Source organism: Heterocephalus glaber, unplaced genomic scaffold, assembly GCF_053883595.1.
Source record: "Heterocephalus glaber isolate CG9 unplaced genomic scaffold, H.glaber_assembly_v1.0 deba00001481, whole genome shotgun sequence".
Classification (NCBI taxonomy): Eukaryota; Metazoa; Chordata; class Mammalia; order Rodentia; family Bathyergidae; genus Heterocephalus; species Heterocephalus glaber.
Window position 1 is genome coordinate 2,560,733 of NW_028258317.1, and position 27,948 is coordinate 2,588,680.

The 27,948-nt window shown below is 37.9% G+C and overlaps 1 protein-coding gene across 2 annotated transcripts in view; it reads left to right on the forward strand.

Moving 5' to 3' along the window:
• Positions 1 to 27,948, forward strand: part of Tmem245 (transmembrane protein 245) — a 105,748-nt gene that overhangs the window by 12,962 nt on the left and 64,838 nt on the right. The window contains exons 4-8 of one of the 2 annotated variants that reach the window (XM_013073437.3): positions 12,325 to 12,441; positions 14,980 to 15,207; positions 17,985 to 18,154; positions 19,323 to 19,346; positions 24,933 to 25,037. In XM_013073437.3, the coding sequence (XP_012928891.1) occupies positions 12,325 to 12,441; positions 14,980 to 15,207; positions 17,985 to 18,154; positions 19,323 to 19,346; positions 24,933 to 25,037 (644 nt within the window). The remainder of the gene's footprint in view (positions 1 to 12,324; positions 12,442 to 14,979; positions 15,208 to 17,984; positions 18,155 to 19,322; positions 19,347 to 24,932; positions 25,038 to 27,948) is intronic. The other variant, XM_013073438.3, reaches the window with a different exon arrangement.

A 27,948-nucleotide genomic window follows, 5' to 3' on the forward strand; every position in this document is an offset into this window, starting at 1 on the left:
TTCTCCACAGCCTTGCTAATGCTCATTTTCCATTTTTGATAATAGCTAATATAGGGGATGTAAAATAGTATCTTATTGTGGGTTTTTTTTTTTAAACAGGGTCTTGCTGTGTAGTTCAGGCTGGCCTTAAACACTCTATGTAGCCCAGGCTGGCCTTGAACTTGCAGCAATCCTGCCTCATCCTCCCGAGTGCTGAGGCTAGAGGTGTGCACCACCATGCCTGGCCCTGGCATTCTTTGTTTATTTTTTATTTCTTTTATTGGTACATTTTAGGTATGCAGTACATTTGCATTTATCATTGGGAACTTCTACCTTTACGTGATGTATCTGGGTTCTTATTTTTTCCCCATTCCCCTGCCCACCCTTCACCCCCTCCACCCTTCCCTATTTACAAAGACTTTGTTTCCATTTTTTCCTTTTCCTTCTTTCCTTTCCCCTACTCCTCCTACTTCCCTTACCCCTTTGGACCTTTTCTTCCTACTTCATATTATCAGTTATTCATTTTAATCCTCAGTGGTTTTGCTGCCTGTTGCACAAGCGCAAAGACCTGAGTTCGATCCCCGGGACCAAAAAAAACCCCCAAAAACCCCAAAATTTTAATCCTTATTTACACTTCCAGTTTCTCACACCAGAGAAACTATTCGTTATTTACACGTTTGTCCTATTTATTTCACTTAAAGAGCATGGCTTCAATGTGCATCCATTTAGCTATAAATGTCTCTTGTTTGTTGTTCTTTATGGCTGAGTAGTACTCCATTTTATTTAAAAACCACATTCTCTCTATCCAGTCTCCAGCTGATAGGCACTTGGGCTGTTTCCAAGCTTTTGCTGTTACAAACTGTGCTGCTGTAAACATGGGTGCAAATATATCGCTGTGGTATGATTCTGTTAATTCTTTTGGGAAGATACCCACAGGGGAATAGCTGGGTCAAATGGGACCTCTAGCCCTAGTTCTTTGAGGTATCTCCATACTGATTTCCACAGTGGTTGCATCAGTCTGCACTCCCACCAACAATGGAGAAGGGTTCCGTTTTCTCCACACCCCCGTTGTTTGTTGATTTCTTGAGAGCAGCCATTCTTTCTGGGGTGAGGTGGAACCTCAGTGTTGTTTTCATCTGCATCTCTCGAATGACCAGTGATGTTGAACATTTTTTCATATGTTTATTTGCTGCTTTTACTTCTTTGTCTGAGAAATGTCTGTTCATTTCAGATGCCCATTTTTGAATTAGGTCTTTAAATTTGGGAGGTCCGATTTTTTTTTAAAGTTCTTTATATATTTTGTCTGAGGTACAGCTGCTAAAATTTTTTTCCCAGGTTGTAGGTTGTCTCTTAGCTCTGTTGGTGGTTTCTCTTGCAGTGCAGAAGCTTTTTAATAAGATGAGATCCCAGTTGTTGATTCTTTGTGCTGGTTACCATGCTACTGAGGTTTTGTTCATAAAGTCTTTTCCTATGCCAATGTCTTCAAGAGTTCTACCTAACTTCTCTTCCAGCAAGTTTAGTGTTTCTGTCTTAATATTTAGATCTTTAATCCACTTTGATCTTAGTTTAGTGCATGATGATAGGTATGGGTCTAGTTTTAGTCTTTGGCAGATTGAAATCCAGTTTTTCCAACACCATTTATTAAATAGGTTATCTTTCCTCCAGTGAGGGTGGTTTGGCTTCTTTGTCAAAGATGAGGTGGCTGAGTATGTCTGGAGTTGTTTCTGCATCTTCTAATCTATTCCACTGATCCTTGGGTCTGTTTCTTTGCCAGTACCATGCTGTTTTTTATCACAGTAGCTTTGTAGTATAGATTCAAGTTGGGGATTGTGATACCCCCAGCCATGTCTCTGTTGCCTAGAATTCCTTTTGCTATTCTAGGTCTCTTCTGGTTCTAAATTTTTGGATTGTTTTCTCTAGTTATGTCATGTATATTGTTGGAATTTCAATCAGCATTGCATTAAATCTATATAGTAGTTTTGGAAGTATGGCCATTTTCACTATATTGGTTCTTCCCGCCCAGGAACAAGGGATGTCTTTCATTTTCTTATATCCTCCTCGATCTCTTTTTTCAGAGTGCTGTAGTTTTCAGTGTAGAGGTCTTTTGCTTCCTTCGTTAGATTGATTCCTAGATATTTCATTTTTTTGGATGCTATTGTGAAAGGAATTATTTCCCGAATTTCTCTCTCAGTGAGTCTGCTATTTGTGTATAAGAAGGTAATTGTTTTTTGAGTGTTGACCTTATATCCAGCTACTCTACTGAATCTGTCAATTAGGTCTAGAAGTCTTTTGGCCGAGTTTTTTGGGTCTTCTATGTAGAGTATCATATCGTCAGCAAATAATGACAGTTAAACTTCTTCCTTTCCTTTCTTTATTCCTTTTATTTATTTCTTTCTCTTTTCTAATTACTGTGGCTAATGTTTCCAGAACTATATTGAACAGGAGTGGTGATAGTGGACATCCTTGCCAAACCAAGGTCATAAATGTTTACTTTTTCTAAGAATTTTATATTTTTATATAGTTAGGTAATTAGTCTGTTTTGAGTCAGTTTTTGTTTATGGTCTGTTTTCATTCTTTTGCATGTGGATATCCAGTTCTCTAAGGGCTATTATAGGGTGGTTTTGGTACCTGTGTCAAAAGTTAGTTGAACATAGATGTGCGGGTTATTTCTGGACTTCCTGTTCTACTTCATTAACCTGTCTGTTCTTAGGCCAGTACATTGTTTTAATTATTGTAGTTTGTAGTAGGTTTTAAAATTGAGGAAAGCAAGTTCTCCAACTTTGATCTTTTTTTAAGGTTGTTTTGGTTATTTGGGATCTCTTGTATTTCCATATGTATTTTAGCATCATCTTTTCTATTTTTACAAAAAAAGTCTATTGGAATTTTGATAGGGATTATATTGAATCTGTAGGTCACTTTGGGGAGTATTTTCATTTTTATAATATCTAAAAAACTCCAAGAAGACTTCCAATTCATGGTTGTGTGATATATTTCTATATTTAATTGTACTTTAATTTCTTTTAGCAAAATCCTATAGTTTTCAGGGTATGTGTTATACTTTCTTGGTTTAATTTATTCTTATTATTTTCTATTATGAATTGAATTGTCTTAGTCACTTCTTTTCACCTAGACACAATACCCAACTCCCACAACTTAAAGGAGGAGAGGTTTATTTTGACTTACATTTTCAGTCCATAGTCCACTGGCTCCAAGGCAGAAATGAAATAGCAGAGGGGCGTAACAGTGGAAAACCTGCTCACATGCATGGTGGCCAAGAAATGGAGAGAAAAGGGAAGAGGCAGGGAGGTCTCCCTCCTCTTCTGACCAGGCCCCTCCTCCTAACAGCACACTCAGCCACTGAACTCAGCAGTAGATGAATCTACCTGTGAGTATAGTGCCCTCATGATCCAGTGCATGAAGCTTTGGGGGAACACTGTCAAACTAAACCATAACAGGAATGTTTTCTTAATTTCCTTTTTGCATGCTTTATTGTTATGTAGTGTGTGGAGTGTATGAAATGTCACTGATTTTTATATGTTGAACTTATGTCTTGCAATGTTTCTGAATTTGTTAGGTTCAATATATATTTTTGGTAGATTCTTTGGGATTTGTTAACTAATGATTTTTATGCCTTCAGAGTTTTTAAAACACAAAACCTGGGTCCTTATGAACATTCTCTTTGGAAATCTACATTTCACCTAAATTATGTCTGTTAATGAACATACTTCTACAACATTATTTTTAGCACCTTTCTGTTTTGTTTTTTGAGACAGGGTCTCACTATGTAGTCCAGGCTGGCCTTGAGCTTGTGATCTTTGTGCCTCAGCCTCCTGAGTGCAGGAATTACAGGTGTGTGCCACCACAACCAGCTCAGCGTAGTGTCTTTATTTTATTCCAATTACAAACCTCTTTGTGGTATTCTGGTATATTTATATAGGGACCTTGTAATAAAAGTTGTTTAAAAATTAAATTGCTTTTTATTATTTTATTTGGTAAATGAGTGATGTTTGACAATTATAAGATTCTTTGTGTCAATAAAAGTATGTTTAGAACTTCAGAATAACTGCATGAAACATAAAAACCTTAATTACATCTCCTAGTTGTAGAAAATCCGGAAGATTTTGTTTCATTTTGTATTTCCTTGTTCAGCCTGTCTTCCTGCTCATAATCTTTGAGACTCCATACAGTAGTTACAATGCAAGTAAATTTCCCCTCCTGACAAGTGGTATAGAAAGCTTGGTCGTTTCCACTTTTTCCTCTGGTTAATGTTACCTTCCTTATTTTGTTTTTATTCCCGTTTGTGTTAGTTACTTTTCTCCCATTTCTGAGACAAAATACCCAGCACCCAAAGTTAAAGGGGAAAGGGTTTATTTAGCTTGCACTTTGTAGAGGTTTGAGTCTATAATTGGAACCTAAAGACCCTATAGGTCTTTCAGCCCCTTTTGTCTTATCCATACTACCCGGGATTAGGGCGGTGCCAAACCAGTAAGTGTGGTGGTTTAGCAACCACATGCCCCTAATCCCAGCATCACACAATCTAGATCCAGCCACCTCTGAAAAAGCCCCCTGTGACTGTGTGAGGCTTTGGGGGGACATCCAGACCCAAACCGCAGCACTGATAATTTTCGATGATTCCAACAGCTCTACTTACCTTTTACCCTGACCGTGGGATGGCTTTCCTTCTTGAGTGCTGTGGTCCAGGACTAAGTGTAATCAGCTCTTTGCATCTGTAGCCCCCATATCCATGGATTCAACCCACTAAGATCTAAAGTATTTGGGAAATGTTCTACTGAACATATACAGACATTTTCTTGTCATTATTCCCTAAACAATGCACTATAACATCACAGTTTACTAGATATTAGTAATCCAGAGGTGATTTAAAGTTTTTGAGAGGACTCACCCTACGCAGGTTACACGTAAATACTATCATTTTGTATAAGGGACTTGAGCATCCACAGATGTTTTTTTTTCTTTTTGGTACCGGGGATAGAACTCAGGACCTTGTGTTTGCCAGGCAGACATGGTGCCACTGAGCTAAATCGCTGACCCTACAGATTTTAATATTTGTGAGGGCAGCAGTTGTCCCTGTGAACTGAAGGACAATTGGACCTTAATCCAAGTATATGAATAATGTGGGTTTAAACTAAAGGTTTCAGGGGTGGGTTTTTTTGCGGGGGAGGGGGGGAGGTGTGGATTGTGGTCATCTAGTAATGGTAGCCTAGAAAACCGTGAAAACAAGATTTCTGAGACCAAGTATTAACTGTGGAAAGAAATACCAAGGTCAATTATTATTAACTATAAACCCAGAAAAGTGTGTTGGCATACAAGCCAGATTTCTGGGGTTTTTTTTAGTTCTTGACTATTTTAAGAAAGGAAATCACAGGAACATAGAGCAGATGTTGAGAACATATTTGGAAATTTTGTTTTGTTTTACTCTTGCAGCATGCTTTAAAATTATTCTTGATCTAAGATCTTTTTCTGGACTTCTAAATACTCCTCATCATAAAGTGAATCTTCTAATTCTCCCCCTTCCCCCAATACTGGGGATTGAACCCAGAGCCTTCACACTGAGCTAAATCCCATCTATTTTTGAGACAGAATTTTGTTGAGGCTGGGCTTGAATTTATAAACCTCCTGCCTCAGCCTCCTGGAGTGTGGGATTATAGGCATGTACCACTATGCCCAACTAAATCTTTTAAATATTTTCTTCAAATTTCTTTTCTTTTTGAGACAAAGTCTCACTGTGTAGCCCAGGCTAGCAGGCAGTTTCCTGCCTCAGCTCCTGAGAGCTGGGGTTACAGGCATGAGTCAGCATGCCTGGCCCTATTATCTCTAAATTTCTAATGTTTTTTCCTCATGTCCCTAGAACTTTGTTTTATTATGAATCAAAATTCAAGGTCTAGCTCATAGTGGGGTGGGGTGGCCCTTCATTATATTTGATCAGTTCCCCCCTATAGATGTCACCATAATATAATTTGATCCTGGAACCCTGCAGGTACTGCATGGCAGTGGGTGTGTTGATAACTGTGTTGTCTGGACCTGCTTTAAAAATGCTAGTCACCTGTGAGTATCCTCTGTTCAGCTTTGAGTCTTTTGCTCCTATAGAAGCTTTTATGATCTGTGGTTAACTATACTCACAGAATTAGTCCTCTGGATTTCATCAGAGTTCAAAGCATGAGTTTTTTTGGTTCCTAGACACAGAAAACTTATAGGTCATTGCTGAATTAGTGTTTTGGTTTCTTCTGAACCCAGGGGCCTTACTCAGGTTTTCTTTTGGACCTGGGGAGCTCTTACATGGTATTTCCTGGAAGTCCAAGAAAATGTCAGGAAAAAAATGTTTCAGTGCCTTCTGTGAGCTAAAAAAATCTTATGTGGTTTTGAATATGTTATCTTTTTAGTCCGCCAAAAAAGCAAAAACAAAAACATAAAACTGGAATAGATGCTCTCTCCATTTTCAGATGGAGACATTTGATTTCAGAGATTAGCTGACTTGCCCAAAATCACACAAGTGGAGCTAAGACTTGAAAGCAAGGTTCTCTACTCTAAGCCCAGTGTTCTTTCCATTTCCCAAGCTCTTTGAACAAGCCTGGGTCATAGTGGAAAAGTATCAGCTCCTGATCCCTCTTGTATTCAGTTGTAGTTGTCAGCACCTTCATTCTTCCGCAGTGGTCTCATTGACTCACTACAACTACAGGACCTATCTTCTGCTAGATTCTGTGACTCTCCCTTGTAAAAACCTGGCGTCTTAGTCCATTTTGTGCTGCTATAACAGCACAGGCTGTGTATAATACCACAGGCTGAATAATATATATTTAATGAACAGAAATTTATTGGCTGACAGTCTTGGAGGCTATGAAATCTTGTATCAAGGTACTGGCATCTGTTGAGGAACTTCTGTGACATTATATGGCAATTCAACACTGTTGGTCCCCATCACATGGCACCTTTTAAGGCTGTTACAGTACCAGTCCGATTTCACCATGAGTGTTGGAGGAACAAACATTTAAACCATAGCACCTGGAAGGCAGCTTTGGCATGTTCCCTTGGCTTATGAGAGAAAAGAAACACTAGCATAATGAAGAGGCCCTGTTGGCTCCTTAACATGTCATCCTGTTTAGGTTTTTTAAATTTAAATTTAAATTCTTTTAGTAATCCTGTGAGATTGATATTATACTTGTTTTACAGGTGAAGAAACTTAAGGTCAGAGAGCTGTGTGCTTTGAGTATAAGGAATTTCTTCAAAAGTAAGGGAAACTGTGTCAGATGTACCTTTAATAGCTTGGACACCCAGCCTGCATAGTACTGGAGGACAGCTTGCTGCTGTTTTTCCTGACTTCAGTAATTGTTTGTAAATGACCAGAAGTACCTGTCCAGGGAAGCCCTGGTAGCTGCCTTCATCATTTAGGATAGCTTGTGATATGAATGCACAAGTTTGGTTCAGTTAAGCCCAAATTGGTAAAAATAAAGGAGCAAACTAAATTTCTTAGTCCTCCTCTCATAATTCTCCAATTATGGTTCAGTTAGATAAGTTGGCCTAGAGAAACTTCTGGTCCATATCCAGGCCTGCCTGAAGTGACGCTAGAAGGGATTGTGAGGAAAATTTATTTTTCACATTAGTGTTGGAAACAGAAGCCTTCTTCAAAAGGGAACTTTGCAAGCTGGGGAGGCTTAACTTGGTATGCAGTACCTTCTTCCAGCAAGCATCTTTAGATGTGTTTTTGGCAACTACCACTGTCCTTGTGAAAAAGAATGGAGTGGAACAAGAAGTACTTCCTTATTTAGATTAGCTTCAAAACTTGTTTTCCATGATTATTAAAAAGTCACTCTGTGCATTATTGAGTTAGTTGTAATCTAAATGCATCATCCATTTCTGTGTGTTGGACTCTTGAGCTTTTGTCCTGCTCAGTGGCCTGCTTGTTTGGATTTAAATAGATCCCCCACTTCATACTGCTCCTGTCCCTGGGGAAATTGATACTTGAAACCCTACGTGTTCTTTCCTTTTTTTGTTTTTAGTCCTTGAGTCCCAAGATTATGTTTGCTTATTTATATGCCTATTTTTAGCTGGGGCTTTTTAATTTACTATCATGACCTTGCCTAGAATTATGGTCCTGGCATTCTTCTGTCTAGACCCTTGGGGCCTTTGAAGTGCCGAAGGATACCCCAAAGAAAAAAGTCCTTCAAATGTGTGTGGGTTTGATAAAAGCAGTTGCCAGGTCTTCTTGTATCCTAATTTTCAGATCTTCTTTGATTTTCTCTGCTACTTTTTTCATGCTTTTGTAAAGTTTGAGGCATTCTAAAAGTTTGCTAATCATATGTATATTAACTAGAATGATACTGTGTAGTGTTCTTTGATTTAGCTGAGTTACTGAATATTTATTGTACATTTCAGTGTTATCAGTGAATTGGAGAGTTAGTTTTACTTTAATTGTTTTATTTTTTTAAAAGACAGGCTCACTGTGTAGCCCATACTGGGCTCGAACTCACAATGATCCATCCTTCTGCCTCAGCTTCCAGGTTACATTCTACACTTACTTTACATTAGCTCTTACATACCAAATTGTGATTGTTTTACCATTACACTGAACTTGAAGCTGGCATCTTAGTCTCTTATCTCAGCATATGGACTAGTCACCATATGGGTGTTTAGCTATATTAAGTCAAAATGCAGCCAAACTGAAAGTCTATATTTGTGGAGCAATAAAATGATTTTGTTATTTTGCAGCTACTTAAAAACCACCACTTTTCAGGCTACCTCAAAAGTGAGTCACCACTTAAATTTAAGTGCTTGTCAAGAGATCTATTTAATAATTTAGAACATTGACTAGTCTTTTTATAAGGTCAGACCAAGACATGATTGAGATCACCTTGGCAGGCCAAGTCTAAGCAACATGCAATGAGTTTATTGCCATTTGGGTGTAGATGGGCCAAGGGCAAAAGACCATTGGCACTGAGAGGAGGGTGTGTGTGGTTGATGTGGGGCAGTTTAGATAGGGGAGGGGGCACTAGTTGAGAGGGTGGAAAATTTTAGAGTCCCATGGGTGATGGGCCTGGGGCTGGCTGATAAACAGGGCAAGGGTGAGCGCAGCAGGGTGGCTGCTGGCTTCTTGTTTTCTCTGTGCTCCTGAGGATGTGGGTAGTGGGTCTGCTGGGGCTGGGGCTGGGGCTGGGGCGGGGTCTCCGACTTGGGGGACTGTCACTTTTGTCTTTCAAAATTTACTTTTTTTAGTTTTTTTTGAGGTGGGTTCTCGCTTTATAGTGCAGGCTAGCCTTGAACTCACTATATAGCTCAGGCTGGTTTCGAACTCACAAACTCAAGGTGATCCTCCTGCCTCTGCCCCTCAGTGCTGGGATTATAGGCATGTGCCACCACGCCTGGCTTAAATTTCGACTATTAAGGGTTTTTTTTTCCTTTTTCTTTTTCTTCTGTTGTCCCAGGCCATTACTTGTTCCCAGTTTTTGCCCTTGAGTGGGGCCTACCTAAGAAATCTTTTGCACACACTAATGAGACTCTAGTCTCGCCCTATCTCTGCTCTATTCAGTTTGTGAAACTTCTGTCTGGAAGTCTCAACATAGCTTTAGTGTCCTCCAAATCTTCACTTGGTTCCCTTACATGTTATTTGTCTAAGCATAATCTGGCAGCACTTGGGCACCTTCATTTCTAATTTCCTGTATTGATTCATCAGTGAATGTGCTCCAGTTTTGCTTCTCTCTATCTCTTGAGGCCAGCCACTATTCTATATCTTTGGTTAACCACTGTACACCGCTCTGTTGACATGTTTTACCTGTAGTTGTGTGATAACTTATCTCCCTAAACTCACTCTTGGTCCCCTGTGGTATGTTCTTCTTCAAACAAGTAAGAATAATCTTATTACATCTCAAAATGGAGCACTGATGGAAAGCAGGTGATACAATTATAATAAAAAGGCAATGAGAGGAATCCTTGTAATAATGACACTGTTCAGGATCTTGTATCTGATGATATCCTGATTGTGATATTGTACAACAGTTTTATAAGATGTTACCAGTTGGAGAAACTGGGTAAAGGGTACACAGGGATTTTTTTCTTACAGCTGCAGCTCCATTTATCTCAATAGAATTTTCATGGGGAAGGGGTTTTAAACTGGAGATTTAAACTATCTTGTTTAAAACTCCTGTGCTTGCCTGCTCTTCTTTGGATAAAGACTAAAGACCGTAATATGGCTTTCTGTGCCCAGGATCCTCTGGCTTGCCTCTCAGCCCTGTTTATTTGGTATCAGTTTGTTACCAACTGTCTTCATTCCAGACATGGTGACTTTTCAATGTCAAGCTTTTCTCACAGCCATTCTTTCTTCCTTCTGCCCAGAGGTTATATTTTACATCTTTTGGTTAATTCCTTCTTGCCCCTTATTTATATCAACTCCCATTTTTACTTCTAAGGAAAAACTTTCACTGATTCTCCAGACTAAATGAGGTTCCTTCTTTTAGGACCTCACAAAATACCCAGTCCTTTAGAGAATCATAGTTTGTTAACATGTTTTTTGTGTAGTTCTTTAATTCATATTTGTCTCTTTCATGAGTCTCTAGAGGGCTGGCTCTTTATCTTTGTCCCCAGCATGCAGTACTGTGGGTAATGAATACATGTAACATGATAGACACTGTCCTCTTTCAGTCCTTGCCCCATTATTGACATCTCCTAAGGCCCTTGGATACACAGGCCAGGAGAATAAAGTTCCAATCCAGATATGTAACTTATGCTTTCTTCCCAGACTGTGAATTTGAATTTCTCTTCTATTGCCTCACAATAAACTTTCAGGTCACAAGAACATTTTTGGAGGAGGGATAGAGTATGTTTGAGCTAGGTGAGTACTCTTGATCCAAGTAATTGCATCTACCAAAGAGCTTTCTCAAGTCCTGGCTTGCTTATCTCTGTTGTTGTTGTTTTTTGTTTTTGAAGTTTTTGGGGGTTTTTTTGTACCAGGGATTGAACTCAGAACCTTGTGCTTGCCAGGCGGGCACTGTGCCACTGAGCTAAATCCCCAGCCTCATGGCTTGCTTATCTCTGATAGGTGACCAGCCTTGAATTTCTTGGGCACGCAGAGTTAATTTGGAGCTAAAATTCATTGCCTTTCTGAAGTGTTGTGGCTCTTTTCACTTGCTTGGCAGAATTGTGTGTTGTCATACCAGGTATTGGAGTACCAAAAGTAAGGTCCTAGCTGTATGAATGTGGGTATATGGTTTGGTGACTAGGAATCCGGCCAGGGTTTTTAAGTTGTGAACAGTAAAATCTAGTGTAGCTGGTGTAAACAATGAGGTATTGGTTACCGTTTAGAAATTTTGCACATACAGTTGTTGGAAAGATGAGACAACTAAGCTTGGTTCCAGTACAGGCAGAAACAGTGCAACTAGGAGAAATGCTCAGTGACACCAAAGGATTATTTGGGCAGAGAGTCATGACTGCTGCTGCTTGCTGTGAGTTAGAAATCACCTCTGGAGCCTCTGGAACTTCCAAGTTGCTACAGAAAAACCATATGCCCCATGATTGATGTGGGAGCTGTGTGGCTTTCAAATTATACTGTGACACGCTGTCATCCCAGCCTTGCTCAGGCGTACTTGGTTGATAGAAACTGTGTTACATGTGAGACTTGGTGCTGCAAGGGAGCCTATGAAATACAGCTTTCCAGCCTCTAGTGTGCAAGTAAACCTATTGGGGCCTAGTATCATGTAAGTTAGTCTGCCTGTCTGCTATAGCAGATCAAAGACTGGCCATTCCAAATCAACTTCATTTGTCAGAAAATGTTTTCCTTGAGTCTAACACAAGTGATTACGCTTGGTACTACTTATTAGAACTTAACATGGAACATACAACATGAAACAGAGTCATAATGTTCTTCTCTGTTTTTAAGCATTTGCATGTTCATTAATGGCATGCTATAATCACGAACACCAGCTGTGGGCTTTTCCATGCTGAACTAGAACGTAGTGATACAAAGCAGAGTAAGAGTTTAATCAGGGAGCTCTCAATATTCCCAACAAAAGTGTACATTAAAATCAACTTGTAAAGTCAAAAAATACAAGCCCAGCACTTCGGATTTGTACATCTTGTATCCACCACACTCAGCAGCATTAAGTTCTCAAATGAGAAAGACCCACAAAAAGTCTAAGGACTTATATTTTTGGCAGACTTTCCTCCTGATTATCAAGCATTTTTCTTCAGTGAAGAAGCACTGGTCCAGTGGTCAGAAATAACCATTTTTATTCTATTGTTGTTGAAAGCTTAGGATTGTGTTTATATTTGCAATCGTGCAGTACTTCTGCTCTGTTCATTTGCTTTAAAAAGTTTTAAAAATGTGTGCTTCTTTTATAGGGGCAGAATTACCAGGGCAAGTAATCTCCATGGCAGCTTCTACTCTAGCGAACTTGGCCATCTCCATCACGGGATATGAGTCAGGCAGTGAAGATCAGACCTCCACTCAGCCTGCAGGTGACTATGTCATGAATGCATTCAGAGTTAGTTTGGGAGATGAGTTATAAAAACTAGAGAATTAAGAAGGGTGTTAACATCATAAAATGCTCCTTAGTCTTGCCAGCCCTTCATTTTTTCTCTCCGATTACTGTTTTTATATCTTTTCCCCTCATCTTTGTTCTTATCTTAGTTCTTTCCCTTTCCTCTTTTAAGAATACTTTAAAAATTCTTTTATTCTTTCTCACTTTCGTGTTATTTTTCTTTTCCAGTCTCCTTCCCATTTTAAGCTTTCCTTATCTTGGTTTCTTATTTTCCATTTCTTCTACAACTGTTGGCTCTCCTTTATTGGTTTTTTTTTTTTGTCTCTTCATGTTGCTTTTTCTTTTACTCTCTACTCTTCCTTTTGCAGGGGAAGGGCTACCTTTTCCCCCATTTTTGGTCATTTCTCTGATGTTCTTTCTCCTGTTTCCTCTGAAAGTTTGATTGCATGCCTCATACTGTATATACTGACTGTTTCCATAAAAGTGACTCTGCTAGTTGTGTTGTGTGTCCTGGCTTTTGAAGTTGCAGGCTCCTTTATAACAACGTTAGAGTCATACCATCTTCTCACAGAGTTCAAGAAATGTGAGTGACCATCTTGGACTATGCTGAGATATCCACTGGTGTCAGAGGTATTTGGGGTTAGAGAATATTTATAGAGAGCCCTTTTTTTTTTTTGGTACCGGGGATCGAACTCAGGACCTTGCCTTACGAGGCAGGCAGCTGCGCCACTGAGCTAAATCCCCAGTCTAGAGAGCCCTTGTTAAAAAATTGACTTTAGATGTGTCTTAAAGGAGGGGATAATCTAGGAGGAAGAAAGACATTGGAGTAGTAGTAGAAGCACTTATATTTCTTCCATATTGAATCATGTTTCAAAAATGGAAAGAATATGATGTTTAGGTTATAGGGTTATTTTTATAAATATCTGCCACAGCCACCGATGTGGAGTTTCCATATTAGAAAGATACTCGGCAAAATCAAAAAAACATATTATGACTAGCTTGACCTTTATTCTCAAACCTCAGGATAGAACGTTAGTTCTAGTGCGATGAGCTGACTTACCAGTATGCAAGGTCGTATCTCAGCAGTAAAATTTACAGCTAAACGTTTAACATTAAAAGAAACATTAAGGAATTTATGGTACAGCACATAGTGAGCTACTGTAGGGCTGCTTATGAAAATTAAAGTCATTCATTCAACAACTGTTTAGTGTTTGGTACCATTCTGTGTGCTAGGAATTCATTGGAAGGAGACCAAGACAAAGTCTTTGCCTTGGCTCTCAAGCTGACTTTCTTCTGGAGGGAGAAAGTGAAAAAGGCTAAGTAGAACATGATACAACTCTGAAACTATGTAAAAGACAGGGGCAAATAGTACTCTCCATCTTGGGACTATTTGTATTCATTCCTTTTCTCCTTTTTCTAGACTTTCTGAAATATGGTATAATTTTGTAATTAACTTTATTTGAATGGAAGGCAAAATGCAAGCTTTAGGATCTTAAAAATTTCCATTGTCAAGGTGTATGTAGAGTAATAGTGCCTTAAGCGTTATATGGTTTCTGATACATGTGGTATGTAGTGTCAAAACTAGAGGGTAGAAATGATAGAACCCTGTAGTGACATGTAACAAAATTGTTGCATTATTAGGAAACAGTGCGTTATGTGAAACAATCCAGTAAGGTTTCCTTTATTTGAAAATTCCTCACCTCACCAATCTATTGTTCATTTATATCTTATTTGGAGCAAAAGATATGATTCAAAGCCTTGGGTTGTTTTTTTTTTTTCTTCTTTTCTTTTTTTGGTACAGGGGATTGAACTCGGGACCTTGTGCTTGTGAGGCAGGCAGCGGAACCATTGAGCTAAATCCCCGGCCCAAGGCTTGGGTTCTTATAACCAGCTGCTCTTACATTAGTTGAAATGACACTGAAAAGTCATGTTGTTTCAGAAAAATATACCTAAAGTTCTATTAAAAGAGTAAGAAAGCTAGGGGTGTAGCTCATGGTAGAGTATTTGTCTAGCATGTATGAAGCCCTACGTTTGATACCCAGTACCACAAAAACAGAAAAAATAAAGAGTTCTTCAGTATAGAAATTCTGGTATATATATTTGTTGCTTTATATATTTTGCATAATTTTTATGACTAATTAGTAATTCTTAGCTACTTTTTCTCTTATTTTGTTAAAAAAAATATATATATACACACACACACTAGTCACAGAAAACTTGAACTGTATAAAGTGTAAAAGTGAATCATTCTGTCTCCTAACCCTATCCCCACAAACTTCATTTTTCTAGATTTAAGCCCTGTCAGTGATATACCCACAAATTTTTCAGTGCATATGTAAACAGATACAAACATTTTTGTCTTTTAACCTAATGTAATACTATGCATTATTATCAGGGTACATTTTGAAGGCTTAAAGTAGGGGAGCCTAACCAGCCACTCTGTATTACTGTTTCCTAAGTATTACTGTGGACTGATATGGTGTGTGTGTGTGTGTGTTTTTCTTTCCCTTTTCAGAAACCACAGAAGAACCCTCTCCAACACTGTCCACTTCTTCATCCTCCTCCCCTTCCTCACCTTCTTCCCCTTCACCTACCCTGGCCAGACAAAGGCCTGAGATTGGAACATTTCTGAGGAAGAAGAAAACCAGCGACATCTACTTTGTGTCCCTCGTCTGGGCCATCATTGTTGTACAGATCTGGTCGAACCTGTGGATTGTGCAGTTGCTGCCTGTGCCGATTGGAGGTCATTGTCTGGTTTAATTTGGATCTTGTTTTCAAAGATTTTTAAAAAAATTTTTACTTTCAGATTTTAATATTTGAATTTTACATCTTTTTTTTTTTTTTTTGGTACCGGGGATCGAACTTGGGACCTTACGCTTGCAAGGCAGGTGGCGACACCACTGAGCCAAATCCCCAGCCCATTTACGTCATTTTTAATAGAAAAATTGTATGCTTACATTTAAGTTACTGACAAACATTCTGGAAATTTTACTACTTTGGTTATTCTTTAAAATCTTACTTTTAAGCTGGGTGTGGTAGAGCATGCCTGCATTCCTAGCACTTTGGGAGGCTGAGGCAGAGGGAACCCACCCAAGTTTGAGCCCAGCCAAACTCGGGCAACTTAGCAAGATACTATCTCAAAATAAAAAATACTAAAGGGCTAGAGAAACAGCTCAATGTGGTGGCTGTGGGTTCAGTCTCCAATACAGAATGAAAGAATCTACTTTTAAGCTTGAAAATGTTATTTAGCCTCTTATAATTTCATGTGGATTTGAGGTTGATAGCTCCACATAAAGTTGACTGCTCCCTCATCCATGATTCTGTGGTAGAGAATGTTTTCAGTACGGTCTGGGTTTTGAGGTTTATGATGCAATTTTGAGAGCTGCTCTTAGGGAAACACCTTTTACATTGTATTTTTAATCCAAAGGAAGTGTAGGCTTTGAGATATATATATGAAAAATCTTGAATTTTGTCAGAACAATCAAATTACATACATGCACACATGCATACAAACATATATGTAGAACCTGTGTGATATCAAGGGAATCATTTGATTTTCCATAAATCATTCAGTCAGCTCTTTGTACCGTAATACTATAACATGGCCATTTAAGGCCCCCTCTGTTGTGTTGAGTTTTGCAGAAGGTGTCTTCTAAGGCTGGCAAGAGTGAGGGCTTTCTTTAACTCTGGTACATTACAGAAGCAGTTGTTTTTTTTGTTTTTTGGTACCGGGGATTGAACTTGGGTCCTTGCGCTTGTGAGGCAGGTGGCGGAACCACTGAGCTAAATCCCCGGCTCCAAGAAGCAGTTGTTTTTAATACTTTCCTGATTATTTGTACTTTCCTCATATTGCGTTCTAGTCTATGCCAAATATATCTGGTCTTCAGTGGAGGCTGTGAATTCTGCCATCCATGTACCTCCTAAATTTACTAGTCCTTAAAGCCTGTGTCAGGAATTTTCATTATTAATTAAAACATACTTTAATTTCTTTGGAGACGTATTTTCTATCATGTGAGCAAATAAGTCTAAACTTATTTGCCTGTTTACTCTCTAGAACATTAGTTTTCACCACTGACTAGTCTGATTGAATTGGCCATTTAATTAAATAGCCATTATTTTAAACATTTACTTTGACCAGAGTACCTGTCCTCAGGGAACATACAGTGTGCGTGGTCAAAGTTTGTACCTGCCCCTTATGTCCTAATAAAGAACTTCTGATAGGCACTTGTAACAAGACAGAGATGTAATTAAGCAAGTCACAGAAAATATTATGGCCATACTTATGTTAAGGAATTTATAGAAATGCTTAAATTCTTCTGGGTTGGTTTTGCCTGATGATTTTTTTATGCTGGCAGATCATGTGCTGGTTTCTGTTCAAACTCATTTTTCCTTCAAGTTTGCTAGCGGGAGTTCTGATTCTCCTAGTCTTATCATAACCACTGGTCAACAAAGGAATTTGACATAGCCTTGGTCGGGCAGATTGTGAACAAGGTGGACCGTGAAAGGTTTTCCATTAATACCATGGTCTTATTCTAGAAAATACAAGAGCTTTTTCAGGAATTTAAAAGTGAATGAGTTGTTTAACTGGTATATAATACTGAGTTCATGGTTAAAAATAGTAAACTGAGGTAAACCTGAAGGTTATAAGTTCAGGGCTAAGGACACAAATCCCTGGAGTTAGGGATATGATAGTGGATGGGAACAGTTAGCATAGTCCAAACTCCAAATAGATCAGAAATGCTTCCTCTGGCTCCTCCACCTCCTCAGTGGTCTTTAATAAGACTCTCAAGCCCTGCTTGAAGGGCCACCACAGCTGCCGACCTCCAGGGCGAGACATCTTCACTGTGGTCTTATATGGTCCCCACTGACGTTTTGCAGTGCACCAGCCTCGGCCACTTGAAGCAGCGCTGTTGTGCTTTGCTGGCTTCTCTGCTTAACCCTAGTTGCCTGTTCAGACCGACAGCAACATCAAGTGAAGAAATGAGAACCAGCTGAAAATGTGGCCTTGAAGTATTGTCAAATCATGATGTGTAATAGAATACCTTACACTCATTTGGCCATTAAATATCAGACATCTAAGGAAAAGAACAAAATTTGGGAAAAACAGCTGTAACAACCAAAGAGATGGGGAAATGTCAGGAGTTAGTTTTCTTTACTCAGGAAGGGGGAAGGTTTGAGGGCCCTTGCAGTCACTGAAATCGCCATGCTAAGAGCATCTTATGTTTATGTGGGCTGTAAAGCAATCCCTGCCTGCTCCAGGGATTCAGATTCCACAGAGAAGATAGTACATGGGTAGTGAGCATTGCGGGAAAAGTTACTAGGCCAATTCCATCTGTTTGGAGCACCTTGGGCTCTTCCCCTCCCTCCCTTTGTAACACTATTCTTTATTTTAATACTATTTTTACTATTGTGGCGAGGAAATTTAGAACCTTTTTATGGTATGCCTTTCTAATCTGTATTTTTTATATTTCTAGATCCGTAGATATGTAGCTCTCTATATTTTTTTTATCTTCTTTATAGTCTGGATAATCAAAAAGCTTGTTATTCACTTTGGAGTTGTGGACTTCCTGGAGAAACGCTGCCAGGTATGGTGGCAGGTCATCGAATGCTTCCTGAAGGAGCGGCAGGAGGCTTTAGCACCATGGCCAATCATCGGGCTTGGGAAATTCTTATTAAAAGTTGACAGCAAGGTATTGTAGGTTTTTTTGTTTTGTTTTCATATTTTTAAGAGCTTGAGTTGCAGTTTACATGGTTTGAAATATTCCATTCCATGGTAAATAGTGTTTGTTTTGTGTCTGTTGATAATACATTTAATATCTAATTTTATGATGAAATTGTGAAGTTTAGAATTATGATTCACGTAGGATAGAATGAATTCAGCTTAAATAAATACTGCATGTTTGTCATCTTAAAAATGGGAGAAAAGTATCTTATAGAACACTTACTTTGACTCCTTGTTTTTATTAGGACCAAATTGAAATCCAGAAAGGTTAAGTGACTTGCCTAAAATTTTGTAACTAGGGAGTAGCTCAGTTCAGTGAATATTTTTGGAGTAATTCCTATTTGTCAAATATTGTGCTGAGTCCATGCGAAAATCAGATGAATCACAGAAAACCAAGTAAAGAAGCTCTATTTAGTGGACAGGCAGCAATTCATGAAAACTCAAAGGCTTAGTGGTTAGGATCTGGTTTCAGATACTAGTTCAGCTGCTTACTAGCCTCCTTGTGAACAGGTATTGTAACTTTTCTATGCCTTGGCTTCCTTATCAGTAAAATGAGTGTAATGGCACTTACCTCATAGAGTGATGGTGAGTTAAATGAGTTAATGTATGTAGCATCCCTGCATTAGTGCCTGGTCCTCAGTAAGCCCTGGATAAGTGTTAACTGTTAGAATTCATGTAGGAAAAGTACATATGGGATACAGTGGTAGCACTAAGCAAGAAATGACCCTGGTGGATAAGGCAGTGAGTGGTAAAGGGGATTTTGTTGAGGAAGTGGTGCCCAAGCAAGGCTCAGGGAGGAGCTTATTAGGCAGGCGTGGCTAGAAGATCGGGAGATGGGGCAGGGAAAGGTGGAAACACTAAGATTGCAGACATTCAGGTTATTTTATATATTTTTAATTTTTTGGATTACAAAAAAAGCTTGTGGTTATCATCATTTCAATCATTGTTTATCTTAAAGAAGTACTAGATTATCTTGATTTTAAAATTTTGTTAATGCTTTATGGTTTTCTCCCCCGTTTTTCCTGACAGTTTCCTTCTCATGCTCTCAGTGACTTTCTTTCTTTTCATACTATTATTGCATTCTCTAATGATGTTCCACTGTTCTTATCTTCTCTTTCTCACCCCCTGTCCTCAAGCTCTGGCACTGGCTAAATAAGAAGGTAAATGAGCACACGGATGTTTGGTTTTTACTACTGAATTCTCTAACCTGCTTCCCTTGCCCCCAGGATCTCCCTTCTTATTGTGCGTTTCCATATGTCAAACTAAGCTTTTGTTTTTAAAGTTCTAATGATAAGCTATGGAAGGTTGTGAAATACAAATACCGAATACCATCACAGTATAATTGGCCAAAACCTCAACAGAGGCTCTTTAGGATACAAATGGAATCTAATAGCTTGCGTGTTCATGAGAAGTTCTGTCTCATAGTCCTTCTGTCTACTGTAAGTTATTTCCATGTCTTTTCAGGTCTGTAAGGAGGCTAATAATCTCCTTTGGTGTGTGAAAGCACATTAGGTGATAATTGCTGGAAAGAGAGAGCTCTTTCTTGCTACCTTTTCTATAAATAACAGAAATTTTTAAAAAATGAGAAACGTGAAATATTTATGCAATTCCCTTTGTTTGCATCTCGCTTTTTAAAAATAAGTGTATTGCAGAATTTTATTTTTAACTTAAAGAAAGTTTGTAGCCATGCATGTGATATCTAATTTCATGTGTTTCCAAGTCTGTGGTAACTGCCTTCCATAATTGGCATGGAATTGTAGTAGGTACATTTCAAACAACTTTAGGAAGGCCAAACGAGGTACATTAGGAATGCTATACCTTTGGCATAAAGTCCACCTGTAGTAGTGTTTGAATTAATGTCCATAAATCCTTAGGACAGAAAAGGTGACATCATTTATGTTTTGTACTTCAATATAATAAAAATGTAAAAGACTTCAGTGAAAATGTAACAGGCCTTCAGAAAGATCTGGTACCTTTTTTTGTGTGTGTGCTGGGAACTGAATCCAGGATCTTTGCACTTAAGGCCGAGAAGCGATGATCTTTGCACTTATATCCCTGGCCCTTTTTATTTTTTATTTTGAAACAAAGTCTTGCTGAGTTGCCCAGACTGGGCTCAAACTTGGGTTCTTCCTGTCTTAGCCTCCCAGAGTGATAGGATTATAGGCGTGTACCACTATTCTGGCTGAGGTGTACTTCTTGAAAATAAATCAGAATCAGACGCTTTTTTTTGAGACAGGGTCTCAGTCTGTAGTTCGGGCTGGCCTTGAACTTGCAGTAATCCTCCTTCCTCTGCCTCCTGAGTGCTGGAATTACAAGTGTGTGCCACCACACCCAGCCAGAATCATACTTTTGAATGTAGAGATTAGGACTCCCCCCCCCCCCCCCCCCCGGCTGCCTTCTTTCTTTTTCTGTTAAAATGGTGGAAAGGGGAGACTTGGAGATGGGAGATGCTTGAAATTAAAATTTTGAGTTGAAAATAAGCAGTGTGTAAAATCCAACACTCTACACTGTTTCTCCATCCCAGATACACATGGTTGTCTATACTTCCCATCCCTATAGGACTAGTATGAGTAAATGAATTTAATCTTTGGCAAATGATGTATAAACATAAGTCACATTTTCTTACTTCGATCAAAGTAGATGATTTTGTGTATTTCCCCAATTTGTGTGTGTTGAATTGGAATTGTCCTCAAGAGAGGAAGGAGGTTCAGTCTGGTCCACCTTTCCTCTTCTAAATTAGTTAGATAAACTAATTTTTGGGCCTAATTCAAAGCTTAATAGTCGAGGTAATTTAATATTCCTAAAAGATCAAATAACTTTTTTCTTTATAATTTTGTGAAGCATATATAAAACATTGGTGTTGAGTAGGAGTAACTGCTTGAAGTTCTGAGTGTATGTTCCAAGAAAACATAGAAATAAGTTGAGAACTATTTTATTACATTAAATCCAGGATAAAAAAATTACAACATTGGATAATTTACATTGGTTATGTAAAACATTTAAGTGGCGTGAATTAGGAAATCGATCACAAGAAGAGAAGGTGTGAGAATATGCTTCTTAAGTTTCATTGAAATATAACCCTTCTCAGGCCTTATTTTATTCATGACTACACTAAGACTCAACTAGAATTTGGTTAAAAAATGACGCAATATGGGCCGGAAATTTAGCTCACCTGCCTTGCAAGTGCAAGGTCCTGAGTTCGGTCCCCAGTTCTGCAAAAAACAAAACAAAACAAAAAATACGCAGTATGAAAAACTATAGGCCCAAAATAGTAAACTAGAAGAGAAACTCAGTAGGGTAATGATACTTTCTTTTTGTTTTTTGAGATGGGGGTCTTACTTTGTTGTTTAGGCTGGCCTTGAACTTGGAATCCTTCTGTGTCATCCTTCCAAGTAGCTGGAATTACAGGCAGTACCGCTGTGCCTAACATGCATCTTGAATGAATGATGGTTTTTAAATAGCTTGATGAATAAAGCTACTCACATTAGAAGTTTTATCCTGACTTTGGTTACAATTATAAATTTACTGACATTTCTATACTTTAAAAAAAATGCATGCCCTTCATTCACATTGGGAACTTTTTTCTTGGTACCGGGGATCGAACTTGGGACCTTGTGCTTGGGAGGCAGGCAGTGGAACCACAGAGCTAAATCTCTGGCCCACACTTTGGGAACTTTTAGCACGTTGTTTTAACATTACTCCTGTTCCCTTTTAAACTAATTGATCACAGCCTGGAAAGACTGGGGGATTTACTAGAGACCATGTGCAGTTTCCACAAGCCAGGTAGTGGTGTTGAGTGGTTTGGTTTCTTGCACAAGGCAGAAGAACATGGGACAGCCTCCTGGGTGACATCTCTGGCATTTCTTGAGAAATTCTTTTCTCTGGTCCCTTTCTCTATGTCTCTCTCCATGTTTCTGAGTTTCTGTTTCTTTGTGGGTATTGTTACATTCATTCTTTCAGAGGTTTGGTTCTTCTTCTTAAGTTTTCTCTGTTTTAGCTTCTTTATTGGTCCTTAGTTTTATGTATCCTTCTAGTTTTTTTTTTTCTTCTCTTGACTTTCTCTGTTCCTTTTTATTCTTTTGATTTTTGTTTTTTGGTTCTGAGAATTGAACACAGGATCTTGGGCATGTTAGACAAATGCTCTAACACTGAGCTGTATCCCCAGCCCTTTTTATTTTGTTTTGACATAGGGTCTCACTAAATTGCCCAGGCTGGGCTCACACTTGGAGATCTTTTTGCCTCCACCTCCTAAGGAGCTGGATTATAAGTGTAGGATGCACCACTTCTCATTCCTCTTTATTCTTGAATAGATTTTTTTCCACTCTTTTTTTCTCTTTTATTGTCTCCCTTCTCACCCTGTTCCCAGGTTATTTTTTAGCTACCCACAATGTGAGTTAAAACAAGCAGCTTTTTAGCATATGCGCTGAGTATCTTAAATGATTTTAATTTTTTTGTTTTGTTTTTTGTGTGGTACCTGGGATCAAACTTGGGACCTTGCGCTTGTGAGGCAGGCAGCAGCACCACTGAGCTAAATCCCCAGCCCCCCCTTTTTTTTGGTACCAGGGATCAAACTCGGGTCCTTGCACTTGCGAGGCGGGCGGTGGCACCACTGAGCTAAATCCTCGGCCCAAATGATTTTAATTTTTAATGAAACGTGACTTTTACTGTTATCCCTTGGTATACAGCCCCTGGGTATACAGCAGGTTAGATTGATGAAGGGCATCCAATACCTTATGGAAGTATGTCATATATAATTAGTGACAAAATAGGATTTGGGAAAATTCTGTCTGAGCTTAAGAATATAGTTTCATTTTTTATTGTTAAGGCGCAGAATATGCTTTTGGGTATTCTGTGTTTATATATTAAAATTACTCAGATAAAGTTAGATCTACATACTTTGTAAATAGAATATCATTTTCATTTAAAAATATCTTTTAGGATATGACTTTCTTAAAGCCAACTACAAAAACAAACCATAACCTCTTGTGTTATTTTCAGAAATTGTTATTTGTGGATACAAGTCTAGTCTTAATTCTGAAATTCCTTTATGTTTGCTTATTTAAATATATATTATTAATTGAATGCTTACCATGTGCCAAGTACAATTAGGTTCTGGAGATACAAAAAGGAGTGATGCCACATTAGCCCTTTCCTCAGGAACTCTCCAAAACCAGGTGTTTAGATGGTTTCCTATTGTGAACATTTTCATTTCATTGATTTTAGAACTACCTTCATAAGATATTTGACCTTCCATATCTTAGAAACCTGTTATTCCTTTCTTTAATCTCTTCATTGTCTTTGATGCTTTGGTAGCATGTACTGAAAATTAACTCTTCAGTTTGTTCTAATTGTCAGGATTACAGATAAACTTATCCCTGAGTTTACTGTGCCATCGGTTTCTTAGTGACAGTGTTGTTCATGAAAGATAAGAGGGACAACAGACTGATAAGCATTGAGTGGAAAATAAATGTTTTTGAAATCATGATGGTTTTTTTTTTTTTTTCTTTTGATACTGGGGATGAACTCTGGTCCTTGCACTTGTGGGGCAGGTGGCGGAACCACTGAGCTAAATCCCCGCCCCTCATGGTGGTTTTTAAAAACAAATATTCTTTGATCTTAGATGTTTAGCTTACTACTTGGAGAGCATAATTTAGATTTAAATTAAGAATAACTTTGCAGTGCTGTAACTCATGTTGGTATTGATGTATGCAATGTGGTGTCTTAGCAACTGTTAATCTAATTAAATGTAGCTTCAAATACTAAATGCTTTGCATGGAAGGAATTATAGAAATCAGAATTCTTATATATTCTGAAAACAAAATTGTTTAAAATGTAGGATTATTTGTGATTATGAAAGGTGAAGGAAGGTACAATCAGGATAGAATATCACATAGCATGTAGGAATAGTATAATTTAAATTATTAAGGAACAACCACCAAATTTTTAAATTTACATTTGCTTAATTATAACTATGTCATGGTACTTATGTTTTCAAAAGAGTAGAAGCTTTAAGTGAGATATCAAACTTTTACAAAAGTTTTATTATGAAATATTTTACATTTAAAAAAATTTAAAGAACACCTATTTGCCTATCCCCTGGTGTGATAAAACTACCTAAATAATTACTCACTTGTACATCTGCCTCCCGACATCTTGTGTCCTTCCCTGGGTAACAATTATCCTGAATTTGCTATTATTACCTAAACATTAAATTTTTTATTATTACTATCTTTTATAACCCTAATGAAATCAAAAGGTAAAACATTTTCAGTGTAATTACTACATATTTTAATTTGCTCCAATCGAATCTGTATAATTTAGAACACACTTGTATTTATAAGAAGCATACTCCTTCCAAAGTCATCTGTATTTGCCAACTGAGTACAACTTCATGACATCTTAGGTCAACTATTGGATAGTCATTATTTTGTACAGAATTTTCAGTGAGTTTTGAATTATGATTTGAATTGTAGGTAGAGAACAGTATGAGAATTCAGACATATCATCTAATTTACTGCCGTAGATATGACAATAATAAACTCTTCACAAAATAACAGCAATAGTTAGTACTATTAGTTAATTTTCTAAAGTTGCTTATGGCTTTTACTGTTTTAATTAGTATGTCAATTTGCTTTGCAATGCTGAATATTCTTTTTTGTGTTTGTTATATTTGACTCTTTGTGTGTGTGTGTGTTTATTAAGTTATACTTTAAGGATAAGTAATTTTCTTTTTCATTTCTGTGCAGATGATCATCTGGTTGGAGAAGATGTTAGATAAAATAATTAGCATTTTCATCATATTTTTGCTAGTAATAGGAACCCTTCTCTTAGCTCTTCTTTTGACTGCAAAGGTAAAGTATAATAATTATTATTCCCATCAATAAATTTGTAATTGTTAGATTATAGTATAAGAAGAACAGAAGCAGCACGGAAAATGTACTTGATTTATAAGTATATATAGCAATTAAAGTACTTATGATTTGTGTATTACTAATTTTGCCATCAATTTGCCTGATACGTCTTCTTTTTAAATCCTTTTTGCATGTATTTTTATTTTATTGTCATCAGAATCCTCAGGGGAAAATACAGGTTAAAAAAAAAGTGAGGTGTTGAACAAATGGCTCTTTTTGATGCAACAATTATGAACAATTTAGATCTAGGTAGTATCATGTCCACTAGAGTAGAATTAATTCCTTCCTTCCTTCTTTTCTATTTCTCCTCTGCCTTGCCTTCCTTCTGACCAAGTCTTGCTGTGTTGCCCAGGCTGGCCCAATAGCCTGTTCTGTAGTGATCTTTTTGCCTCAGCCTCCTGAGTAGTTCAGACTGTGGGCACACACCCCACCCTTGGTTTTAGAATTTGTTTAGTTCCTTCCTTTCCTGTCTCCCAAGTGTTTGTGCAGATATACCATAGGATCTTTATTTTTTTGCTTTCCGGGTTACATTTTCTGTCTCCCTTTTTATCTCATCAAAGAAAATCATTCCCCAAAACACAGCTAAAATTTTGTCCTTATAGTGATATGTATCTTTTACTGACTTTAGATTGTTTGTTTTTGGCAATACTGGGGATCAAACCCATGGCTTTGCACATTGTAGGCAAGTGTTCTACCACTGAGCCAAACCCCCAATCAGATTTCTTTGACTCTTACAGTATATTTCAATGTTTATTTTATCTGAATTCCACTGAACCCCATTCTCAGATTTTAGTGTGTTTTCAAAGAATTGTGAAGGTGTTACATGAAATCATGGATATAAACTGTTTCTTGTAATGTTTTAATCTATATTTTAGTATCAGTTACCAATAAAAAAAAATCTAATATGCTTCATTTTGCTAAAAAATTACATTGTTTCTTACACCTGGCATCTCCTCTTGGAAGTCAGATTCTTAGTGAATCTCAGACTCATTGTATCCTCAAATTTATCTTCTCATTTGCTCCTAACAACCTGCTCTTCTGTTTTAGTGCAGCTCTTATCTGTTCTTTGGTTATCATCAGTCATGTAGTCACTTATATATGCTATACAGATGTTAGGGGCGTTGGTTTGTTTTTATCATATTTTGCCTAAGCCTGCTGTTCTGCAATCTTCTATTCTAGTTCTTAGAGAAACTTTTCACTTCCCTTTCTCCTCCTACTCTTCTATTTTCCCTTCTTTGTCTCTTTACATGAGGTCTTCTTTCACAGTTAAGCTCATCTTTCAAGTCCTTTTTCTTTGTTCATCCTATGGCTCAGTGAGCTTTTTCTTCTCTGAACTTTGATGACAGGTGTTACTGAACCATTTCTTTCTTGTCTAGGATTTATTCAAACTGAGCTTTTGAGGGAGCCTGGTTTATTCTACCGATAAAGGTATCATTCTCCCAAACACCATGATAGTATCCACTTGAATGTCTAATAGATATCTCAAGTGTAACATACCAAAATTGAATTCCAGACCTTACTTATCTATTCTTCTCATAGTCTTCTCATTTTGGCGATAACTCTGTTCTTCTGTTTGCTCAGATGAAAAGCCTCAGAGTCATCCTTGACCATTCTCTTTGTTATGTATCCACATCTAGTTTGTCTTAGAGGATCCTTTTGGGCTTAGCCTCACTAATACATCCCAGAGCCAAGTTTGGTGGTGCATGTCAGTAATTTTAGCACTTGGGAGGCTGAGGCAGGTGGATTTCCATGAATTTGAGGCCAGCCTGGGCTACACAGTTTAAGGCCAGCCTGAACTACATAACAAGACTCCATTTCAGAAAAATAAAAACAACCCCCCTGCCTCCAAAAAAACCACTATCTATCCTGTGATAGTAACTGAAGATGTCAGGTAATTCTTCTTCATTGGAAACAAGAACAAAACTATAATTATTAACATCGCCACTTAAAGGCACTGGAAAATGACCAGCCAGGTAATAACTGGCTAATAGCTTAGATTATTCTTATCCTGCTCAGCTGGAGCAGCAAAATCCTGCAGATGTTCCTGAAGAAGGTGTTTTTTGATCCACCAAAATGTTTAAATTTGGGGTAGTCCTGTTTGTCTGTTTTTGCCCTGATGCCTGGGCTTTTGGTGTCGTAGCCATGAAGTCATTGCCTAGTCCGGTTGGAGGTGCGCTGAGCCTCAGAAATTTGTGGGGCAGTTATCAAATGCTCTAATAGGCAAAGGTGTAATTGGCATCCCAGAGGATGAGAAGAGGAAAAAAAAAAAGTAGAAACAAATATGGGATGAAAGAAATGATTGAAAACCTCTCATGTTTGGTAAAGAATATTAACAGACCCAAGAATTTCAACAAATTCTCAGGAGAATATAAACATACAAAAACAAAAGACCATACTTAAATACGTCCTAGTGCAACTGCTCAAAGCTACAGATAAAGAGAAAATCCTGAAAGAAGAAACCACATCATACAAAAGGGAACAAAAATATAGTGTATGACATTTTTCTTACTCAACAGTGAACACCAAAAAACACTGGAGTAACATTTAAAATTATGGAAAAAGAAACTTGTCAACCAAGAATTTTAGATTCAGTGAAACTGTTAATTAAAAGTAAAGGCAAAATGGGCACACTCAGCACTCAGCACTCGGGAGGCAGAGGCAGGAGGATCACCACAAATTTGAGGCCAGCCTGGGCTACAAAGTGAGTTCAGGGCCAGCCTGAATACAAAGTGAGACCTTGTTTCAAAAAAAAAAAAAAAAAAAGTAAAGGAAAAATAAAAATATTTCTAGGCAAACTAAAGCAGAGTTTTTTGATAGCATACCTGCACTGTAAGGAATGCTAAAGGAATTC